Source organism: Myotis davidii, unplaced genomic scaffold, assembly GCF_000327345.1.
Source record: "Myotis davidii unplaced genomic scaffold, ASM32734v1 scaffold944, whole genome shotgun sequence".
Taxonomy (NCBI): domain Eukaryota; kingdom Metazoa; phylum Chordata; class Mammalia; order Chiroptera; family Vespertilionidae; genus Myotis; species Myotis davidii.
The window spans coordinates 1,486,561-1,507,462 of record NW_006296283.1 but is presented as its reverse complement, the minus strand read 5'-3'; the positions used below and the strand labels follow the sequence as shown (position 1 = coordinate 1,507,462).

Genomic DNA, 20,902 nt, shown 5'->3' with positions numbered 1-20,902 from the left:
CTCCCCCCACCCCCCCACACACATAGATGAGAGATTCCCCCTAATAGTAAGGAGTCATGAGCATTGAAGAACCACTTACCCCTTGGAGATCTTGGGATCCTAAGTGTGGGGTGAACGAGTCCAGAGTTGAGACTCCTTTGGCTTGGCCACGTTATCATATAAACTGGGCTTTTACACAAAAATGAATATACCTTCCACCCAGTTCCTTTCTGATTAGTCAGGCCCTAGCCCTGGAGGGGTCTCTCTTAATCTGTGTGTGATGTTCAGGTGTGGTGTAGACTGGCCACTCTGATGCAGGACTTCACAAGAGGCTTCCTGGGAGTTACGATCTCCTGGGGTTTTAGGAGGGTCGGCTGTGAGTGAGCAGGCCTCAAAGCGTAATGATCATGGCTTACATATATGTATTAAGCATTTACTGTGTGCCAGCAGGCACTGTTCCAAGACCCGTACCATGCAAAACCTCATTTCATCTTCACAGCAACTCTGAGAGGTGAGTGCTGTCAAACTGTGCAAATGAATGCCCCGAGGGGCAGAGGGTGGGTAGCTTGTCCACAATCGATGGTTGAGATCTGAAGCCAGGCAGGATGGTTTCATAACCTGAGCTCTTAAGCCTACAACATCCTACCTCTGCACTGCACCCCAAGAGAAGTGTGGGCCCCACGCCTTTATAGTCCCCGTCAGACCCAGGAGTGACTCGTTGTACCAGAAGACCCCTTGGATGGTCAGGTAGTCCAGCCCCCTCATTTTACCAGGTGGAATTGAGACCCAGAGAGAGGAAATGACTAGTCCCATGGCCAGTGGCAGAGAATTGAACGGAGTCAGGTACTATCCATTGACTCACCTTTATTTGCTATGCTCCGACCCTCTCATCTGAGAAGAAAGCAGAGCAGAAAAATTGATTCATAAATCTCAAGAAGTCTGAGCTAGATTCAGTTTCCTCTTTCTGGAATACGTATATTTTAAAGGATCAGTGGATGAATGTCTGATGGTGTAATTTCAGGCAGAGTTCATTGGTGATGAGGGAGAGGGTCTTAATGCCTATGCTAGAGGGAAGGAACTTCAAATCCACTTAGTCACCTGGCATGTCAATTCACACTTGGTCTCCAGGTACATAATGGAAACTACCTTTATTAAGCTCTGTTATATACCAGGAGCTCACTTAAAACTCATAATCACCCTGCCCCTGCGGTGTTATAGGTATCAGCTCCATTCTACAAATGGGGAAACTGAGGCACAGAGAGGCTAAGTGACCGAACAGCTAAATGATAGAAACAAGATTCAAACCCAAGGGCATCTGACACCAAAGACCTGGCTTCTCATTCCTCCCACTGTGACTGGCATAGAGCAGTGGTTCTCAAAGTGTGTTCCCCAGAACAGCAGCAGCCCCTGGACACTTGTCAGCAACATCAGTTCTCAGATTCCACCAGACCTAGTGCATCAGAAACTCTAGGGGCAGCAATTTGTGTTTTAATAAGCCCGCCAGGTGGTTCTGATGCCCACTCAAGTCGGAGAGCCACTGGCAAACAGATGCTGACAGGCCCAGCAAAAGGGAAATCATCTCAGGCATCCACACTGACTTCCAATGTGTTTGGATAGTTTATACTGAGTTCTTCTGGTTCCTGAATCCTCAAGGTGTCACTGGCAGCCATCTCTTCTGAGGCCCCTCAAACGATTTTCTTTGTCCTCATGTCATCACCAGGAGCACGGCAGATCCTCCTGCGTCCCCTTCCTTCTGCTCCATTTCCTTAGCCACGTCGCACTTTCCCAAAAAGCCTTGACCTTTGTTGGGCACGTTGTGAGTTCCGTTAACAGAAATAACTCTCTGTGGATGGGGATATTTTTAATTGAATTGTGTGAGCCAAGAACTGCAGAAATAAAACCAGGGTTCCTGCATCCGTGGCTGTGGGTGGATTCGTTTTCCACCCTCACCCTGGAACCTGAAAGCAGTCTCCACCAGGAGCACAGGTCCAGGTCTGCAGCTCAGGCAGCTCCTCCCCGCCTTGGCCTGTGCCTCATCTGCCAGATCTCTGCTGTCTGTTCTGCTATCATTACCTACTTTCAGCTCCCAACCAGTTCCTTTGTCTGCCAGACACTGTCTTGCTGTCATTAAAAAAGAAATCCCGGAATCGACCCAGGGACCTTCCAGTCCGCAGGCCGACGCTCTATCTACTGAGCCAAACCGGTTTCGGCATCATGGGGGTTTCTATCTCTCTCTTTTCCTCTCTCTTCCTCTCTGAAATCAATAAATATATATTTTTTAAAAAGAAATCATTTTTGGTCACACATCATGGGGATCTCCCTATAACACAAACTGATTCCACACATAGATCAGGGCTGAGCCATTTTATGCACCTCTTTACACGGGTGCAGGAGACATCTGTGCTGAGGTCCACCCCCCTCTTGTGGGCTACTTGCTGCAGCCCCTGCAGATATCCACAGGCGCAGGAGGCCTGCCTAGCGGAGCCCCGCACTACTCCCGCTGCCGCCCATAAGCAGCACCTGCGAGGCAGGGCCAGACAAGCTCTGCGGGAAGCCCTCTAATTGCCCCTGTGCCCCATCATCACTCACTCACTGACATGTGCAGCTGAGGGGGGAGGGAAGGACCTGCACTCCACTCTGCCGCGCTGCCTGCCGTATGGAACCCACGGGGCCATTTCCCTGGCAGCTTTTTCAGCTGTCAGATCAGCTGCACATGATTGTGTACAGCCAGCCGGTGAGCCCAACCATCCTGGGTCACAGGGCAGAGCTTCCAAAGGTGCAGGCCACTGAACTCCTTCCCCAGCTGACCATGTTGCTCGAGGTCTCATTCTTTTACTCAGTTGGTCTCTTACTTACTCATTCACTCATCTTACAAGTGTTTGTTGGATTCATATTTGGACAGGGATGCCGAGATTCAGAGCACTGCCTCTTCCTGCAGGAGCACGTAGCCTGGTGGGAAGACGGGCAGCTAAATGTTAGGACATGGGCACAACTGCGATGGTAGACAGAAGGCGTGCCCAGGGCCCAGTGGTGGTGGACGAGTACTCCTGGAGAGACTGACAACTAAACGGAGACTGCAAGGTTGGGGTTGGGTAGCAGGAAGGAAGAGCAGTGTGTGCAAAAGTGTGGAGGCATGATAGTGAGACGGCAGGAGGATGCCAGTATGCCGAAGGGGTAGGGGAAGCTGGGAAGCTAACAGGGCCTGGCTTGCTTTGCTGAGAAATTCGGGTTTCCTACAAGTGATGTGGGAAACCCGTGACAAAATGTAAGCAGAGGAGTGACAGGGTCAAATGATGTCCTAGCAGGATTGTTCTGGGAGATTATTTAGAGGCAACAGGCTGGTTCAGAGGCTATTGCAGTCATGCTGTGGAGGGAAATGATGCTCTAAATCTCAGCAGTGGCCTTGGGGAGGGTAGGAGTTGGTGGAGCCAGAGACATGGCGAAGCAGGGCCAGGTGGCAGTGTAGAGGGACGAAGAGGCCAGATCCCAGTGGACAGCCTCCTGAGCTGCTGAGAATTCAGAACACTCGGTCTTTGACATGAATATGTTTGTGTACAGTGATGCGTGTAAATTATACTAAATAACGTGCATATAGTTTCAGTTTGTGGGGGGCGGGGGGAGGAGATGCTGGGTTTGGGACTTTAATCTGAAGAATTCCTGAAATCAGACATTGTCAAATACTTACTGAAAACAAGTTAAAATAATAAATACCAAGTAAAGCATGAAACATATACAACCTGACTTCTCTGCAAGAGATGCTAGCACAACCTCTGGTCGTGTGAGTATTGCCCATGACTGACATTCAGACCAGAGCACCCAGATTCAGACAGGAGGCAGGACTCAAAAGGGGGCTGGTTACGCCCTGGCTGGTGCTGCTAGATGGTTAGAGCTTCGGCCCACGGAGAGGAAAGAGTAACCTGAGGGAGGGTGGTATGGTGGAAGCAAGAGAGGAGTGTTTTAAGAATGGAGTGATTAACTATGTTGATGCTGCCAAGAGGCTGGTGGGACGTGGACAGAAGTTGGTGCCATTGGACATGGCAGCACGGCGGCCAGTGGTGGCCCTGACAAGAGAAGTGTTAGTGGAATACTGTGGGTAGGAGCGTGGCCGGAGCTGGGCCAAAGTGAATGGGGTTGAGAAAGTGGAGACAGCGTGGAAGGGATGCCTTCTGGAAGTTCGGCTCTAAAGAGGAATAGAGAAAAGAGTAGTTTCTACAGAGCAAAGAAGGGTCAAAGCAGGGCTTTGTAAAATAGAAAATAAAATAATTTACCAATGAGAATTTAGTAGAGGGGAAAATTGATACTGTATGAAAGAACATCTCAAACTTAACATGTCCAAAACCCCCTGTCTCCTCCAGCATCTGTGTCGCCCTATCATCAACTCCTCCTAAAAAATGAGCAGCGGGCCCCCAGGTGCCAAGCCAGAGCTGAGACTTATCGTTGACTCATTTCCTCACTTCCCACATCCCCTCCATCACCTGGTGCATCTGTTCTTCCTCTACAATGTATCTCAGGTTGTCCATTCAGCTTGTCTCCACTGCTCCCACCTCAGCCCAAACCCCACCCTCTCTAACTCGCAGTTAGTAGTGTCTTAGCTGAGCCCCTCCCTTGTTCTTGGTTCCCTGCCCTCCTTTTGCTGTTCATTCTCTCCCCAACAGCCAGAGAAGCCTTCTTACAGCAAACTGGATCTTATCAGACCTCTGATCATACCCTCCCATTGTCTCCTACAGCGTTCAGTATAAACTCCAAAATCTTTCTTGCGACTCACAGAGCTCTTAACCGGTCGGGCCCCTGCCTATCTTCCCAGCCCCACAGTCTGCCATTCTCCATTCTCCATTCTCCCCTTTACTCTCCACATTGCAGCCTCATTGACCCTTTCTAGGTCCTTGAAACTTCTTTCCTACCACAGGGCCTTGGCATGTGCTTTCCCCACTCTGCCTCCAAGCTCTCTCCCACCCTCCTCTTCCCTTGGTCAGCTCCTACTCATCTTCCAATCTCAGCTCAAATGTCATGTACTCAAGGAGGCCTTTCTTAACACACCAGTATAAAATATGTCTCCTTTGTCCTCTCATGGAACCTGTCTTTTGCCTACATATGACTGATCACAATTATAATGAAATAATTATTTCAAACTCCATTTGTTTCTTTCATCAGGACAGGATCTGTGTTTGTGTTACACTTATATCAAGTCCTTAGCACAGTGTCTGGCACACAGGAGACACTAAATGCATATTTGTTGGAAGGAAGGGAAAGAAAAGAGGGAAGGACTGAGGGAGGGAGAGAGGGGAGTAGAAGGGAGTGAGGGAAAGATGGAGGGCAGACCAGAAAGGGGACGGTAGGAGGGCAAGGATTTAGCCCCTGCCGTGGGCTGTGTGCCCAGGCGAGCTCTGAAACTGCAGGGTAGTCACACAGCCTCATGCTGACTGCATGAGAAGTGGCTCCTCACACATGACTCTATGGCTGTGGCCAGTTGTCCCCCCTTGTCCCGTCATAGCTCCCATCAGGCACCTGGGTAAGGGAGCAGCCCCAAGGGAGAGACACATTAGCATCAGACATTGAGAGGGGGAGGGGCAGGTTTGCCTGGCCCTGGAATTGGATGCATGCAGTCTCCCTGCAGGGCCAGCTCTCCTGTGAGTGTCACTTTCCTGTATGTAATAAAAATAACAGGATAATTAACATCGCACAGGATTGAGGAGATTGTCATTGTGCACTTAGTGAGGCACTAAGAGCAGTGTTCAGTAAGTGAGAGCACAGAGGCGCTTCCCCACTAGTGTTAGGACCCCCTGTGAAGGAGAGAGGGCCCAGGGGTGCGGAGAGGCTCACAAGCAGGGAGCCAGATACTTGCTCTTCCTAGTGGCGGGAGCATGGAGCAAGCCCCTTTGGGGTCTCAGTTTTGCCTTCTATAAAATGGGGAGATCATACATCAAAAAAATACCACCCAGAAACATGTGATATTTTTCACCTTAAAGATGATCTAAGAGAAGAAGTGTTAGTTGGTTGTCCTGGGTGGAGGCAGCAGAAAGGATTTGGAAAACTGTCAACGATCTGCTCCCCACAAGAATTCGAGGGTGGCAAAGAGGACAGGGAGAGGGAGATTCTAAGTGCTGGTAGATACTGCAAAATAAGAGAAGCGATGGAAAAGGTGAGAGGAGAGGAGAGATAGCAGAAGTCAAGGTGCAGGTCCACGCTTCTACTTTGGAGGTGAGAAAGCAATCAAGCTGTGGGGCCGGGCAAGGATTATGGATGATCCCAGGATGATGGAGACCCCAGAGGTGAGGTCCCACCAGAGCAGGCTTGTTAGAGAGCACAGCCACCTGCCCCAGGAGGCACAGGCTCACCAGGAAGGCAAGTGATGGTTCTCTGGGAGGCGTGGGAAGAAGCAGTCATCGTGAGCTGTATTCCAAAGCCTGCCGGAAATGATGCCTCTCCTGCTATCCGGGAGCGTCTGCAGAGCCTAGAGAATGGCTGTCCTGTCAGAGGTTGTCAGATTGGGAGGTTGCCTGGCCCCACGCCAGCTCCGCAGAGAGGAAAACGTTTGTCTGCTGGAGGTGATAGTGCCTTTCCCCTCTGCAGCACGGCTTCTTGCTGCCATCTGGGGGTTTCACAGAAAACACTGATATTTCCCCCCCTGGGATCCGAGAACGCCAGGACACGAGCTACCCATTAACCACTGCGGCCCCGTGGTGGCAGCGGCAAGGAGGAAGCATGAATGTGTGTGTGGTGGGGACTGCCTCTGTCTGTACCTCCATCGTCCCCCCTCACCACCCTCACTGCAAAGGCAGCCCCTGAGAACTGATGGGGACACATGTGCCCCCATGAGCTGTTGCCTGTTGGCCTGTGAGCTGCTGGACTAACATTTTAAAAGCTTCTACACGGGCCAGATCCCCCTACCTGTGCACTCAGCTCAGCTATCAGTTTTAATTTTTAAAGAATCTTTGAAGGATGCTGATTCCCAGGCCTTGCCTCCAGATATTCTAGTCGGTAGATCTGCGGTAGGGTTCAGGGATCTACATTTAACAAGCCTCCTTCAGCGGGGTTTTCATAGGTGTGAGATGTAGACTGTCTGCCCCACGGCCCAGGTGTCTTCCCCCGTGGCCGTGACTGATTTATGCAGCGCTCCCCATCGTGGCTGGTGCTTCCACCAGCTGCGTCTCTGTCCCAGTCCTTGACTTGCAGGCTCTGGGCTCATTACTGGAGCTTTTAGCTGCAGCCCTGAGAGCAAGTGAGCCGGCTTCGTGTCACCTGAGTGAAGGGCTGGAAACTAGGCCATCGTGCTTCGCTGAGCAGATCCCACCCTCTCCCAGCTGCTCCACCGCCTCCTCTGTCCACTGCAGTGCCTGGACCTCTGGGCACCCACCCTCCTCCTCAGGGGTGAGGCCTGGACCAGAAGACGCATGCACAGAGGCTCTGGGAGGGACACTGTGAGGGGTGCACTGTGCCAGGACCTCAGAGGCCTGCAGGGAGAGGTCAGGGCCGGGTGAGGAGTAGGTAGATGGACCACAGGGACAAGTGGTCCTGGAGGGCACCAAGATGCCAGACCAGGGGAACCAGGGGCCATTCTGGAGTCCACCAGGGAGGCAGGCCCCACAGGCATGGTTGGCCAAGCTGGGGTTCAATGCCCTTCCCCTTGGCCTTGCAAGACCTCCCATCCCCCACCCACTGCCACTTCACGCCGAGGCCCACCAGGTCCCGTCTTTGCTGTTTTCCTCCCCTCATTGCCTCTGTCTTGTCCTGTCATTGTCTGCTCTTCCTCCTCCACCTCCACCTCTCCTGCCTCCCTCTCCCCCTCCTTCATTCCCCCCACCCCTTCTTTGTCTCCCCTTGTTTCTGTTTGTCTCTTGTTCTCTCTCTCCCCCTTGTTTGTCTGTCTCTCTCTCTCTTCATCTCCTCGCCTCTCGTTGTGTGTCTCCCTCTGTCTCTCACTCCATGTTCTCTCTGTTTCTCTCACTGACTCTCTGTGTCCTCTGTGTCTCTGTCTCCTCCCTTCTATTCCTCCCTCCCTCTCCTGTCTGGTTCACCTCTTCCAGACAGCGGCATCCCTGTATGGCTCAATCGTGTTGGATTTGTAACACCTGACCAGACAGGGCTACGGGGACATTCAGATGTGGGCCCTATGATGCTGACCTCAGAGCTCACATTCCAGTGGGAAGGGATCAGGAGGAGGCGACAAGAGCTGCTAAGAAATCAGGCTGAACCTGGGGGGCCTACTACCCAGTTGTCCGTCTCAAATGCTCAGACACTGACATTGCCAATTCTCATGCTTGGGCCAAATTCTTGCCTCCTGCTCCCAGCCCCATCCTCTGACTCACTATCCAGATGGACAAGCCTGAGAGAAGGCTGGGTTTGACCAAGCCGAGGGCAGGCTCCCAGCGTGAGATGGCATCCTCCTTGCCCTGGAGGGTGGGGGAAGGACAGCCCCTACCAGCCCTTCCCTCTGAGGAAGTCCTTGGTGCTCTCCTCCCTTTGGTTCCCCTGAAAGGAGTGGGGGGAGACTATCCATGACCACCACCATGTGGGCATGTCCCCTTTCTTTCTCCTAAACATTGACAGCAGAGCCGGGGTAGGCGGGATCTCTGCATAAGCATCAGACTCAACACTGGAGCCAGGATGATGGCGGGAGTGGTGTCTGCTCAGGGCTCATCCCTGCACTCAGATAGCCACGCTCCTGAGTCCGTCGGCATGCTGGGCCCTGAGCCACACGCTGGACTCGAGCCCTCCATGGACTGGCAGACAGCAGTGAGGGGGCATTGATGCCTGGGGTCCTGACCCTGTGGCGGGGTCTCCAGGGGCTGTGGGAGCAGAGAGGGGGCTGTTCACCTCCAGAGGGCAGCGAGGGGCTGGGTATAGAATGATTGGGAGAGAGAATTGGAGTAGAGCATGGGTGCGGGAGTGGAAGAATCAGCTCCAAGAGCCTTGTTAGCATGTGTAAGCTCAAGGAGAATTAGGTCTGCGCTGAGCCAGGCCTAGATTCCCACCTTGCTCTCACGGCCCAGGGGACAGTCTCCACAAAAGAGGAAAAGCATGACCCAGTGGACAGGAGGCATGACCCTCCAGGAGCAGCCCAAGCCAAAAGAATGAGACTGCCTCGTGGTGGTGATTGGCACATGTTCCCCCCAACCCCGCCGCCGCTCTCCCCCCGCCCACTTCTCTCCCACACACCGAAGGGGAACATCAGAGGCAAACTCTCCAAGGTTAGAGGTGGCATTAAGAGGTGGGGGGGGGGGCCTTGGGGAGCAGGACTCTGACCTCCTTCTTCTCAGAAGAAACTGAGGCTCCAAGTGGTGAGTCTGTGAACTAAAGTCACAAAAGATTCAGTGCTGGGCCCAGGCCCAGGGTGGCTGTGCTTTCCACACTGTCCCCTCCCACGTTAAGATGATATGTCATTTCCTTCCAGTGGCCACAGCTCCCCTGAGCGCTGGGGCTCCTTGGCTGCAAAGGAAGGACCTGGGAGCCCATGGGAGGGCGGTGCAGGAGGGGGTCCCTTCACCAGAAACCCCAATGGGACCTGGAAGAGGAAGCAAGGGAGACATGCACTCTCCCAGCAGATCTCTGAAGACTAGGAGAGTGAATTGCACGTCTTAAACCTTCATCTGCATCTGAGACGCTCTGAGTTTGAGAAGAAAGGACCTGGGTTTTGGAGGTTCAGCCTCCTCCTAGCTCTGTGACCTGGGCAACCTGCTGGCCTCTCTGGGCCTCAGGTTCTTAGCTGTGAAGTGGAGACAACAGTCAGCCATCTGCCTCACAGACCATTGTGTTAGATGAGAGTTCTGGGAAAGGGTCTCTTGGGTTATTAAAGGGAGCCCCTCAGGGTGAGTAAGGCCTCGGAGGTCCCAGGGAACAAAGTGGCTCCCTCACCCCAGCAGGGTGGGGTCCTCCAGCCACTGGTGGCTGCACCTTTCTCAGCTCCAGTGTGAAGGGGGAGTGTGGGCCCAACCTTTCCTCATGTCCCTCCTCCCGCCGCCTCAGCTGCGTGGTGGATGAGATGGACTTCTCTGGCATGGAGCTGGACGAGGCCCTGCGCAAGTTCCAGGCGCACATCCGCGTGCAGGGGGAGGCCCAGAAAGTGGAGCGGCTGATAGAGGCCTTCAGGTAGGACACCCTCTGCAGCCCCTCCCTCATACACTTCAGAACACACACCTAGGGAGGTTGGGTGGGAGAGGTGGGGTGGAGAAGGAGAGCTGCTGTGGGCCTGGGGGCTGGGAGAAGCCCTCCTGGTGAGGTGGCAGAGGTGGGCTAGTAGAAAGGAGGAAGGGAGAAAAAAGGGATAGAGCCCTCGAGCTCTCCAAGCTGGAACAGCACTGGACTCTCAGGGGCCTGTGTGCATTTCACTCATCCCACAACAAGCAGATCTTTAATGAACATCAGTGCAAGGTTGGTGTGGTGGGATCCGTGGCTGTTTGACACCTGCCCTGTCCCCTCAGAAGGGAAGAGGACCAGGCTTCGGAGTGTGAGGGGCTGTGGGATGGGGCAGGCGGGGGGGCGGGGGGCGAAAGGAAGGGAGCTGCCCGGACCTAAGGCCTGCAGAGAGCCTGATTCCTGCCCCCACAGTCCCCCTTGCTGGAGGGGAGTTTGAGGAGAGGCCTCAGCCTCCCCTCTGTGTCCCCCACCACAGCCAACGCTACTGCATGTGCAACCCCGAGGTGGTGCAGCAATTCCACAACCCTGACACCATCTTCATCCTGGCCTTTGCCATCATCCTCCTCAACACCGACATGTACAGCCCCAACATTAAGCCTGACCGGAAGATGATGCTGGAGGATTTCATCCGAAACCTTCGAGGTGAGGAGGTGGGGGCAGCCGGGTGGATGAGGCCACTGCTCCCGCCTGTCCTGCTCAGTATTAATCCTGTGAGTCTGAGCCCAATTGTAGATTGTCACTCAGCAGCCAAGGGCACTGGACGCTGCTCTCTGGGCCTGGTCATGCATAGCAGAGAAAGTTGCCTGCATGCCAGGCTCCTGGGGAGTTTCCAGGAGGCACTGCCACACCCTGTACCAAGCAGCAAGAGCCCGTGGACAGTGCCCCTTGCCCTGCATGGACTGTCCTCCATTGGTTGACCTCTAAGCCCCTGGCACCAAAGCTATTGCCTAGGTGGCACCAGCCCTTCCCACGTCACAGCTTCTGAGGTCTCTTCGGTCTTGGGTCCATTTAAGTCAGCCCTGCAGATAGGGAATGGCATCTGCCAGACAAGTCCTCTTCTAACTGATACGGTGCCCCACCTGGCAGGGTGTGGTGGGCGCACAATTGATTTTTTCTTTTTTTAGCATTTTAAAAATAAAAGTTATGCACAAACATAATTTAATAAAGTCAAATAATTCTACAAGGCTTATTAAAAATATCAGTCCCTGCCCCTATCGCCACTCTCCTTCCGAGGGGCAACCACTGTCATTTCCCCCTCTTTCTTGTGTTTTCTCTATGTCAGTGGTCGGCAAACTGTGGCTCCCGAGCCACATGCAGCTCTTTGGCCCCTTGAGTGTGGCCACAAAGTTTCAATCGCACTGTACGTGCACACCCGCATGTGGTATTTTGTGGAAGAGCCACACTCAAGGGGCCGCAGTTTGCCGACCACTGCTCTATATCATTAAAGCACATGCTTCCTTCTGCTTCTTTTTTCTTATTCCTTTTTTTATTGGTAAAAAATGCATACTGTAAGGCTTATACCAATAAATCTGAAATCTTGATGAATGTTTATATTCCTGTACAGCCATGTAATCACACCCAGATCTAAATATAGATCACTATCCTCACCTCGGAACATTCTCCCATGTTCTGTTCCATTCAATACCCCTGCCCTTGAGTAACAACTCCTCTGACCTCCCATCACCATTGCCAAGTTGTGCCAGTTCTGGAATTTCATATGAATGGGATTACACAGTACATATATTTTGGTATGCGGTTTCTTTCACACTCTGCTACTTATTCATTTTAAAAAATTTTAAGTGTTATCTATTAATTTCTGTCTTAGTCTGTTCAGGCTGCTAAAACAAAATACCACAGTCTGGGTGGATTATAAACAACAGACTTATTTCTCACAGTTCTGGAGACTGGAAGTCCAAGGTCAAGGCACAAGCAGACTCAGTGTCTGGTGAGAACCCACGCTCTGGTTCTAGCTGATGCTTCTCGCTGTGTCCTTGCAGGTGGAAGGAGCAAGGGAGTCTGTGGGGTCTCTCTCATAGGTGCATTGATACCGTTGATGAGAACTCCAACCTCGTGACTTAAGCACCTTCTGAAGGCCCTGCCCCTAATACCATTGGGCATTAGGATTTCAACATATGAATTTGACAGGTTCATAAACATTCAGACATACAGAGGAATAAAAGGAGTTAGCCCTCTTTCATTTACCTTCACTAACCCATTCCCACTAAAATTATGTCACAACCCATGCATCATTTGTAGCATCATATTTGTGATGTCATTGTTTATATTAAACACAACCCCAAGCTGAGTAAACAATACAAAGCTGAGTCTTGAAGTATATAATGATTACAAATCCTTTCTATTTCTATTTTCCTTGGAGTGAATACTTGTGTTCTTTGTCCATTTGCTTAGCTCTTCATGTACCTGCCATTAATTCATCTCCAAACTCTTCACCTCAAGTGTCAAGTTCCTCTAAACACATTGAGCCCCAGTAGATATTCCCTGAGTTTCATATTCTGGGAGCTGTGTCTCCTGGGGCCCCTAGTTCTGCTCTAGTCTGGACAGCTGCACGGCTGTCATTCTGATTTCTCCTTTCACCATCGTCTGGGGATCCTCACCTTGCTCCTGTGTTAGATTTCTGTTGCCTAGATTTCATAACTTCCTCTTTGAGAGAGAAAAGGTACACTTTTTTCCCCCAGAAACAAGGTACACTGGAGGCAAACTTTTTGAGAACTTGTGTGTCTGAATACTAGTATATCTTTTTCTATCTTTACTCTTTTTTTAAGTAAATGGGGTTAATTCCAACACTTTTTAAAAAATATATTTTCATTGATTTCATAGAGGAAGGGAGAGGGAGAGAGAGATAGAAGCCTCAATGCTGAGAGAGAATCATTGATCGGCTGCCTCCTGCATGCCCCACGCTGGGGATTGAACCCACAACCCAAGTATGTGCCCTGGCTGGGAATCAAACCATGACCTCCTGGTTCATATGTTGACGCTCAACCACCGAGCCATGCCAACCGGGCTTCTGTCTTCACTCTTGATTGGCAATCTGCTTGGGAATAGAATTACAGATTGGAAACATTAAACGCTGAATTTTGAAATGTTGCTCCATTGTCTTTTTTTCTCTCTCTCTCATTAGATTATATTTTTATTGGGATTGTTTTAAAAATCAGAGATGACAGTGATGCTAGACTCCCAGTAAGACCCCTTCCAATGAGGAACTATTAAGAACAGAAATTGACATTTCTAGAGAGCAGCTTTATTTTTATTCCATAAGGAACTTTTTTAATTTTTTTCTTTATTGATTAAGGTATTATATATGTCTCCTTTAATTGACAATGCTAACACTGCCATTCCAATTCCTGACCTTTTGCTATTATTTTTTCTTGCTCTTTCTGAAAAGTTATAGGTTCTTCTCTGTCCTTTCTGTTCTGAATTTTCATGAAGGTGTACCTTGTGGGGTTTTGTGTGTGTGTGTTTTAAATCTATTGTACTAGGCACTGTGTTGTTCCTTCAATCTAGAAACACAAGCCCTCCACTTGTGGGAAGTTTTCTAAATATTGTATTTGCTCATTTCACCATCCATTTTCTCTGTCCTCTTTTTCTGGAACTCTTATTACTCAGATTTTAGATCTCATACTTTGATCTTTTAATGTTTATAGTTTTCTACCCGCCATCTTTGTCTTCTAGCTGACTTTCTTGAAGATATCCTTACCTTTCAAGTCTCTTACTAAGTTTTCCATTTCTGTTGTCATACTTTTCGTTTTAAATAACTCCTTTTTTGTTCTTCAAATGTTCTTCCTCCATAGCATTATATTCTTGTTTTGTAGATGCAATATCTTCTTATATATCTCTGAAGACATTAATGATATATTTTTATTTGCTTGTTTCAGTTTCTTCCTGCTTGCCTCTACTTTTTCTGGCTTCCATTTTCTGTTTTCCCATACTTCTTTCTCATATATAGTTGATGAATGGTTGTCCATTTATATTTAAGAGTGAGCCACTAAACAGCTGATTAAGTACTCTGAGTGCGGGCGGGCTGCTGAATGGTGGACTAATCATAGGGTGCTTTAGTTGAGCTGTTTCATTGGGGGACCCCTACTGCAGTACCTTTAGATGTTTTCTCTTGTGCTGGTTGGAGAGAAATATCCAATCTGTTGTCCAAAGGCTATGGGTCTGGCTGCCAACATTCTGAGATCTTTGTGGATGAATAGGGTTGAGGGGGTCTTTTAATATATAGACATCAGTTTTACCCCCCAGTTTTCAACACCGACTCCCCCCTTTGGCTGGGCTTAAAGGAGGGACTTGCAACCCAGAGTTCCTGGTTCATCCCTTTCAGAGGATTAACCTTCAGTGTTCTGCTGTAGTGGAAGGGATAGGAAAATCTAAATGTTTTCTCGATTTTCAACCTATTTTCCTGTTTTCAGCCCACCTTCACCTCCACTTTAACAGATGTTATTGCCGCCAACTCTAGAGCCCTTCTAGGTTCTGTGGTGCTTCCGTGTCCACTTTCTCAGGTTTACCAATCCAGTCACTCCTTCATCTGCCTTCCAAATCCCATGGTACCATCGCCTCTTCCCCCTCCTCTTTGTCTTTGTGGGTGTAGCCTCTTTTAAAAATTCCTTTGTACCCAAATATTCAGAAAGAGAAGATGTACAACCTTCTATCTTTACCGGGGGTCCCTGTGTATTCTGTCTTGATCCCAGCTTCATCTTGCCACAGCCACATTCCTTCAGGCCCCCAGTGGTGCTGCATGGCCCATTAGCCCACCTTTAAGGACCAGATACAGATATGGAAGAAACAGGGTCAATACAGAGAATTGCTCATAGAAGGTGAATGTCCTCTCAGTTGTAGGAAAACTCCTTTAAGGACACTTGCTGAAGTTGATTAATTTTCAATTTTTTCCTCTTCTCAAAGAAGTGTGGTGTTATTAAAGATTTAGAAAAAGTAGAATTTTTTATTGCATCTGCTTTGTTTCTGCTTCTAAAGAAATTTGTTTTCATGTTGATATATTTCCTGTTAGTAATTTTTGTTACCGGAGTTTTACCATTACTGTGAAGTAGAAGATGGGCACAGGGTCTCCTTACCTGCATTGCACACAGGGCTGCCTCTGTCATTCAATGTCTAACTACCTCCACCTTCCCAATGAGGGAAGAATCTTGTCACCCATTCAACAACTAATCACTGAGCACCATTCTCCCTATTGGAAGAGAGGGGAAAGCACAGGAGGGGGGAAATTCTAAAAGAAACAAGACAGAACATTAGCCTTCAAGATGCTCTCATGGTGGGATGGGGGAAGGGATGTGGACTGCAGAAGCAAGGCACATGGCAGGAACAGGGAGGCTGCATTTGGAGAGGAGGGAAAAGGCCTGGGAGGTGGGAGTGCAGGTTCTGGAACAGCAGGACCTTGCCTCATTGCCTCATTGCCTCATTCCAGGTGAGGCTGGAAATGTGGGGCCGTATTATAGCAGTTCTGGTGTCTGGCTAAGGAGTTTGTCCTTAATGTAATGCATATGGGTGCCAGCCATTGAAGGCTTTGGAACAGGGACAGGGCAAAATCAAAGCTACCCTTTAAGGGCGTCAGTCTGGAAGGGGGCTTCCCCTCTCTGGCTCCAAGCCTCTGACGCCTCCCTTCTCCACCTCCCCGCCTCCTTTCTCTCACCGCAGGTGTGGATGATGGCGCAGACATCCCCAGGGAGCTGGTGGTGGGCATCTACGAAAGGATACAGCAGAAAGAGCTCAAGTCTAATGAGGACCATGTCACGTATGTCACCAAGGTGGAGAAGTCCATCGTGGGCATGAAGACAGTAAGTGCCTGCTGTAGAACAGTACCCCTGGGGGATCACATCCTCTCCTGTGTCTGCTAAACTCCCCCATCACCTCTTCTCTCATTTCTTTCTTCTTGACATCTCCTCCCATTCTCCTCCTTGCCGTTCAAGAACACTCTTCCCTTACTCTTGCACTTAGTAGTTACTGAGTCCCTGCTGTGTCTCGTAGACTGCACCCTCTTTTCTTCCTTGCGTCATTGCCTTTTGCTCCAGCTGCTGCAGCAGGAGAGACAGAGGTGAGGTGAGGGGCAGACTGCCCAGTGCTCTAGGGTTGAAGCATCTGGATAGCTAAATAGGGAGGTTTAGGAAGGGGTGGATCCTGGGCATGCCTGGCTGGTCCTACTGGATAGACACAGAGAATAGGCTAACGTAGGTTTTGGACTGTGGTGTCTTGAACCCCTGGGGTCACAGGAAATATGTTGTGGTTTTGCAGTGATTTTTATGCTGTGGTTTTGCAGTTCTCTGTAGTTTACTGCTCTACTTACATGCCAGCGGGGGCTCTTTCTGCCATAAATACAAAAGGTATGGAGTCAGTTCTGAGGTCTGTCTCCAGTTCCTCCTCCCTCGATTGCTCGGGGGGCACTTCAGGGACCTTGTGAGGCTGTGCACTGGGTCCGCTGCCCAGTCTGTGCAGGGAGAGCCCTATTCTTCCCAGAGCCTATATGCTGAGGTTTTAGCATCTCTCTGATCTGCAGATGCCATTGGAGTGGATAGTTTTACACCCTGGAGCAGATTCAAGGTGTCCCTATAGTCCCCTCCCTCTTGCACACTAGCGTTTAGATGTGCAGTGGAAAGGGGTGGGGTGCTATCCTGCAGGCCACACCCTGGGACATGGGGTGCCCTGAAGAAGGTCTTGGAGGGCAACAGTTGACAGTGACTGGATATGAACAGTCTGACAGCGCTTATCAACTGTCTTTCCCATCCCTTCACATCCTCATTTACTCCAGCATACTGAGCCCTTCACCCCAGCCTTGCTCCCTAAGAAACGTGTGAAGGGGAAAGGACCCCAGTGAGGAGAGAGGGGGTTTAGGGTCAGCTCGGGCCTGTAATAGAGCCCTGGCCCTCCATCTGCTGGGAAATGGGTGCTGTGGGGCGGGGAGGGCCCTGAGCTCTGGGCGCCTCCTGCTGAGCACGTGCCTCTCTCCAGGTGCTGTCAGTGCCCCATCGCCGCCTGGTCTGCTGCAGCCGGCTCTTTGAGGTGACAGATGTGAACAAGCTGCAGAAGCAGGCCGCACATCAGAGGGAGGTGTTCCTCTTCAATGACCTGCTGGTGGTGAGCGACCGGCCCAGGGCTCCCCTGCCCTGCTCAGCCTCAGCAGGGACCCCCGAGAGGGGCCGACGGGGCCTCCCAGATTTCACACCGAGTGCTGTGTGCTTAATGGCTAATTTACCTTGTTCATGGCGTTTTCACATTGTGGGTGTGAGACAGCTCAGGTGGATAGGATCATTTCTACCTTATAAGTTATGAAACCAAGGCAGCGAGAGGTTAAATCATTTCCCCAGTCACAGTGGAAATGAACTAGATTGTGATCCTCCTTCTCTTCATTTAGCGGAAGCCTGGGGCAGGCAGGGTAAAGGGATGCACTTCATGTCCCACAGCCAGGGTGTACGGTGCTGGGCGGTGGACCTCAGTGGGGCATGTGCTGTCCCTGGGTCTGAAGGGATGCTGGTGTGTGTGTGTGTGTGTGTGTGCACGCACACCTACATCTGTATGGTACTCATTCTTTGGTCTTTGAAGCCAGATATCCATTCCACACATGTTCAATGAATGCCCACTGTGTGCCAGGCATTGTTGTAAGTGCAAACAGTGGTGAACAGGATTTGGTTTCTGTCTTTCTTCAATCCCCACATCCCCTCTATCCATGAGTCGTGTTGGCACTAAATCTAAAACTATCCCAAATCTAATGCTCACATGCAGGACCCATCTGCCACAGCCAGGAGTGGTCCTTCCAGAGTGCAGATCAGGCCTGTCTGCCATGCTTCAGACCTGACTCTGGCTTCTGGTGCAGGAGAATGAAGTCCCACGGCCCTCCAGGACCTCTGACCTCTGACCTCATGCCCCCCTCCCTCTTCCCTGGCTGCTCTGGCACCTTGGGCCCCGCAGGCTGCCTCTCATGGGCCGGACTCATTCCATCACCGGCCTTTGTTCTTGCTGCTCCATCTGCTTGAAAAGCTCCTCCCCTCACCCCACCTCCCCGATGTGTGCCTCCCCCACCTGTGCCACTACCCTCCCTGCATTCAGTTTGAGCATCACCTCCTTACACAGGCCCTCCCTGCCCACCTAGCAAGGGAACCTGCCAGTCACTATCTAACCCTTACTCTATTTCATTTTCTTCAAAACACTTCTCAGTTTCTGAAATTACATTATTTATCCATTTCTTCACCTTTTTTTGCTTATTGTGCATTATTGACCCAGCTGATCCTCCTCCACCGATAAGCATCCTGAGGGCAGGGCTCTCTGTCTCCCATTCTCCTGTGTCCCCAGAGTCCAGCTCAATATTTTTTGTATTGAGCAACTGGCTTACAGAGTTTTCATTTTAGTAGAGAAGGGAGATAAAAAAAAATAATTAAGAAGACAAATAAAGAAGATAATACCAAATTGAGAGGAAGGTGCTATGAAGAAATAAAACAGGTGATAGGCTCAGGAGGACGGTGTTCAGGTGGACTTCTTTGTTTATTATGTTGGTTTTTTAGGTAGGATGCTCAAGGAAGGCGTCTCTAAGGAGACACATTTCATTTCAGGTCTAACTAATGAGAGTAACCCAGCTGTGCAGACAGCTGCAGGGAGAGCTGCAGAAAGGAAATAGCATGAGCAAAGGGCCTGCGGTGGACTGAGCCTGCCCTGTTCAAGCTACAGAAAGGGCGAGAGTGTGGCTTGAGCATAAACCAGAGTAAGGCAGGGACCAGATCAGGTGGGGCAGGAAGTGTGGCTTGGCTTCTTCTAAGTGCAGAGGGGATAGCTACTGTAGGGTCTTATGCAGTAAACACACACACACACACACACACACACACACACACTCACATACACACACATTTTGATGCAGGGAGTGTTTATATATGTGGATATATATGTGTGTGTGTGTGTGCATGTAGATGTAGATGTACGTGTGTGAATCTATCCTAAGTACATAAGTGTGTATGTGTGTGCATGTATCTTTGCGTGTGTCTGCTGTGTGATCATGACTGTCCTGGGGGTCCGTGCATCCGGGCACACGCATGTGGACACCGCCAGTGCGTCTCTGTCTCCCTCTCCTGGCAGGTCCTCAAGCTCTGCCCAAAGAAGAAGAGCTCCTCCACATACACCTTCTGCCGGTCGGTGGGCCTGCTGGGCATGCAGTTCCACCTCTTTGAGAATGAGTGTGAGTCTCCGTGGAACCCGGGGATGCCGCGGGGGGGAGGGGGGCGGGGAGCAAGCATGCCGGCTGGCTCCAGCCTCGCCCACTGCTGCTCACGGCCCATGGGCCTGGGTCTGGTTTCCAGATTACTCTCATGGCATCACCCTGGCGACCCCGCTCTCAGGCTCTGAGAAGAAGCAGGTGCTGCATTTCTGTGCCCTGGGCTCAGACGAGATGCAGAAGTTTGTGGAGGACCTGAAGGAGTCCATTGCGGAGGTGACGGAACTGGAGCAGATCCGGAGAGAGTGTAAGGACACAGTCAACCCAGGCTTTCTGAGGTAGTCGGCAGGGAGGGCGGGCCAGGTCCCAGTCCGCAAGGGACAGAGTGGGCTTGGAGACAGACATGCTCTGCCTCCTTCCCCCACTTTGGACTGAGTGTGGGGTGAGCCAAGGCCCCTCCTGCCGTCCTGAACCCTCCCCGGCCCACTGCACATCACGGCTCCGGCTCCGTGTGGCTGCACTGCTCTTCTGTTTCTTCTCGGGTAAAGCGAGGTCGGCCAGAGCGCGCGCGCGCGCGTGTGTGTGTGTGTGTGTGTGTGTGTGACGCGCGCCTGGCCAGGCGGTGGGGCAGCAGATGCGCCCCTTGGAAGTGAGAACTCCCTGTTTGGACAGGACTCTGAGCGAGCTGGCCAAGGCAACCTGCAAACCAAAGAGGTCCAGAACCCAGCTTCTCCCCCATCAAATTCCCTGTTCAACCTCTTCCCCTAGATCCAGTCCGGGTTCACACACTACATTTGGTCGTTTCATTTCTTTCGTCTGTTTTCATCTCAAATAGTCGTCCCACCTAGTTTTTCATGGCGTGCTTTAGAAGAGCCAGGCTGGTTCTCCAACTGCCCCTCACTTGGTCTTTCTGTCCCTCTAAGGAAAGCCTTGGTTCTTGACTGTTCCAGTTCAGGCGGTTAGAACACATGGGACTCTGCTTTACTGGTTGCTTTTTTACTTGTGTCCGTTTGCAAGCTTTTACTGTTGAAGCACTGCTGTGGCTTCAGGTAGCCTTTCAGACAAGAATGGATTCAGAAAGTAAAACAAAATAAAACTAAACTTCAGGTCTGCCTTATACAGCCACTTAGTTGAAAAGTATTTCTAAAATCATAAAAATCTACCCTAGCTTGGTAACTCAGTTGGGTGGAACACCGTCCCATACACCAAAAGGTTGCAGGTTTGATTCCCAGTCAGGGCACATTCCTAGGTTGTGGGTTCAATCACTATTAAGGGAGGCAACCAATCAATGTTTCTCCTCTCTCTCTCTCTCTCTCTCTCCCTCTCTCCCTCTCACTCTCTCACAAAATCAATAAACATATCCTCTAGTGAGGATTGAAATAAAATCATAAAATCTACACAACAGGAGAGGCAGTGGGAGTTAAGCCAGAGCTGTATTACATAGTATTGCTTTTTAATCAGTGTTTGGGATCACCTACTATGTGCCAGGCAGTTTCTTATGTTCCACTAATCCTCACATGGATGCTGCGCAGTGGGTGCATTGTCCCCATTTGCCTAAGACAGAGACATTGAGGGGATATGTCCAAGGTCATGCATATTAAAAGCAGAGGAGCTGGAATTTGTGTT

General features: G+C 50.6%; 1 protein-coding gene across 1 annotated transcript in view; it reads left to right on the top strand.

Annotated features, from left to right (window-relative positions):
- IQSEC3 (IQ motif and Sec7 domain 3) overlaps positions 1-20,902 on the top strand; it is a gene marked incomplete at its 5' end in the record, with an annotated part of 108,881 nt that overhangs the window by 77,296 nt on the left and 10,683 nt on the right. The window contains 6 exons of the mRNA XM_006771318.2: positions 9,943-10,065; positions 10,589-10,755; positions 15,781-15,920; positions 17,089-17,214; positions 19,201-19,300; positions 19,422-19,583. Coding sequence (XP_006771381.2) covers positions 9,943-10,065; positions 10,589-10,755; positions 15,781-15,920; positions 17,089-17,214; positions 19,201-19,300; positions 19,422-19,583 — 818 coding nt within the window. The remainder of the gene's footprint in view (positions 1-9,942; positions 10,066-10,588; positions 10,756-15,780; positions 15,921-17,088; positions 17,215-19,200; positions 19,301-19,421; positions 19,584-20,902) is intronic.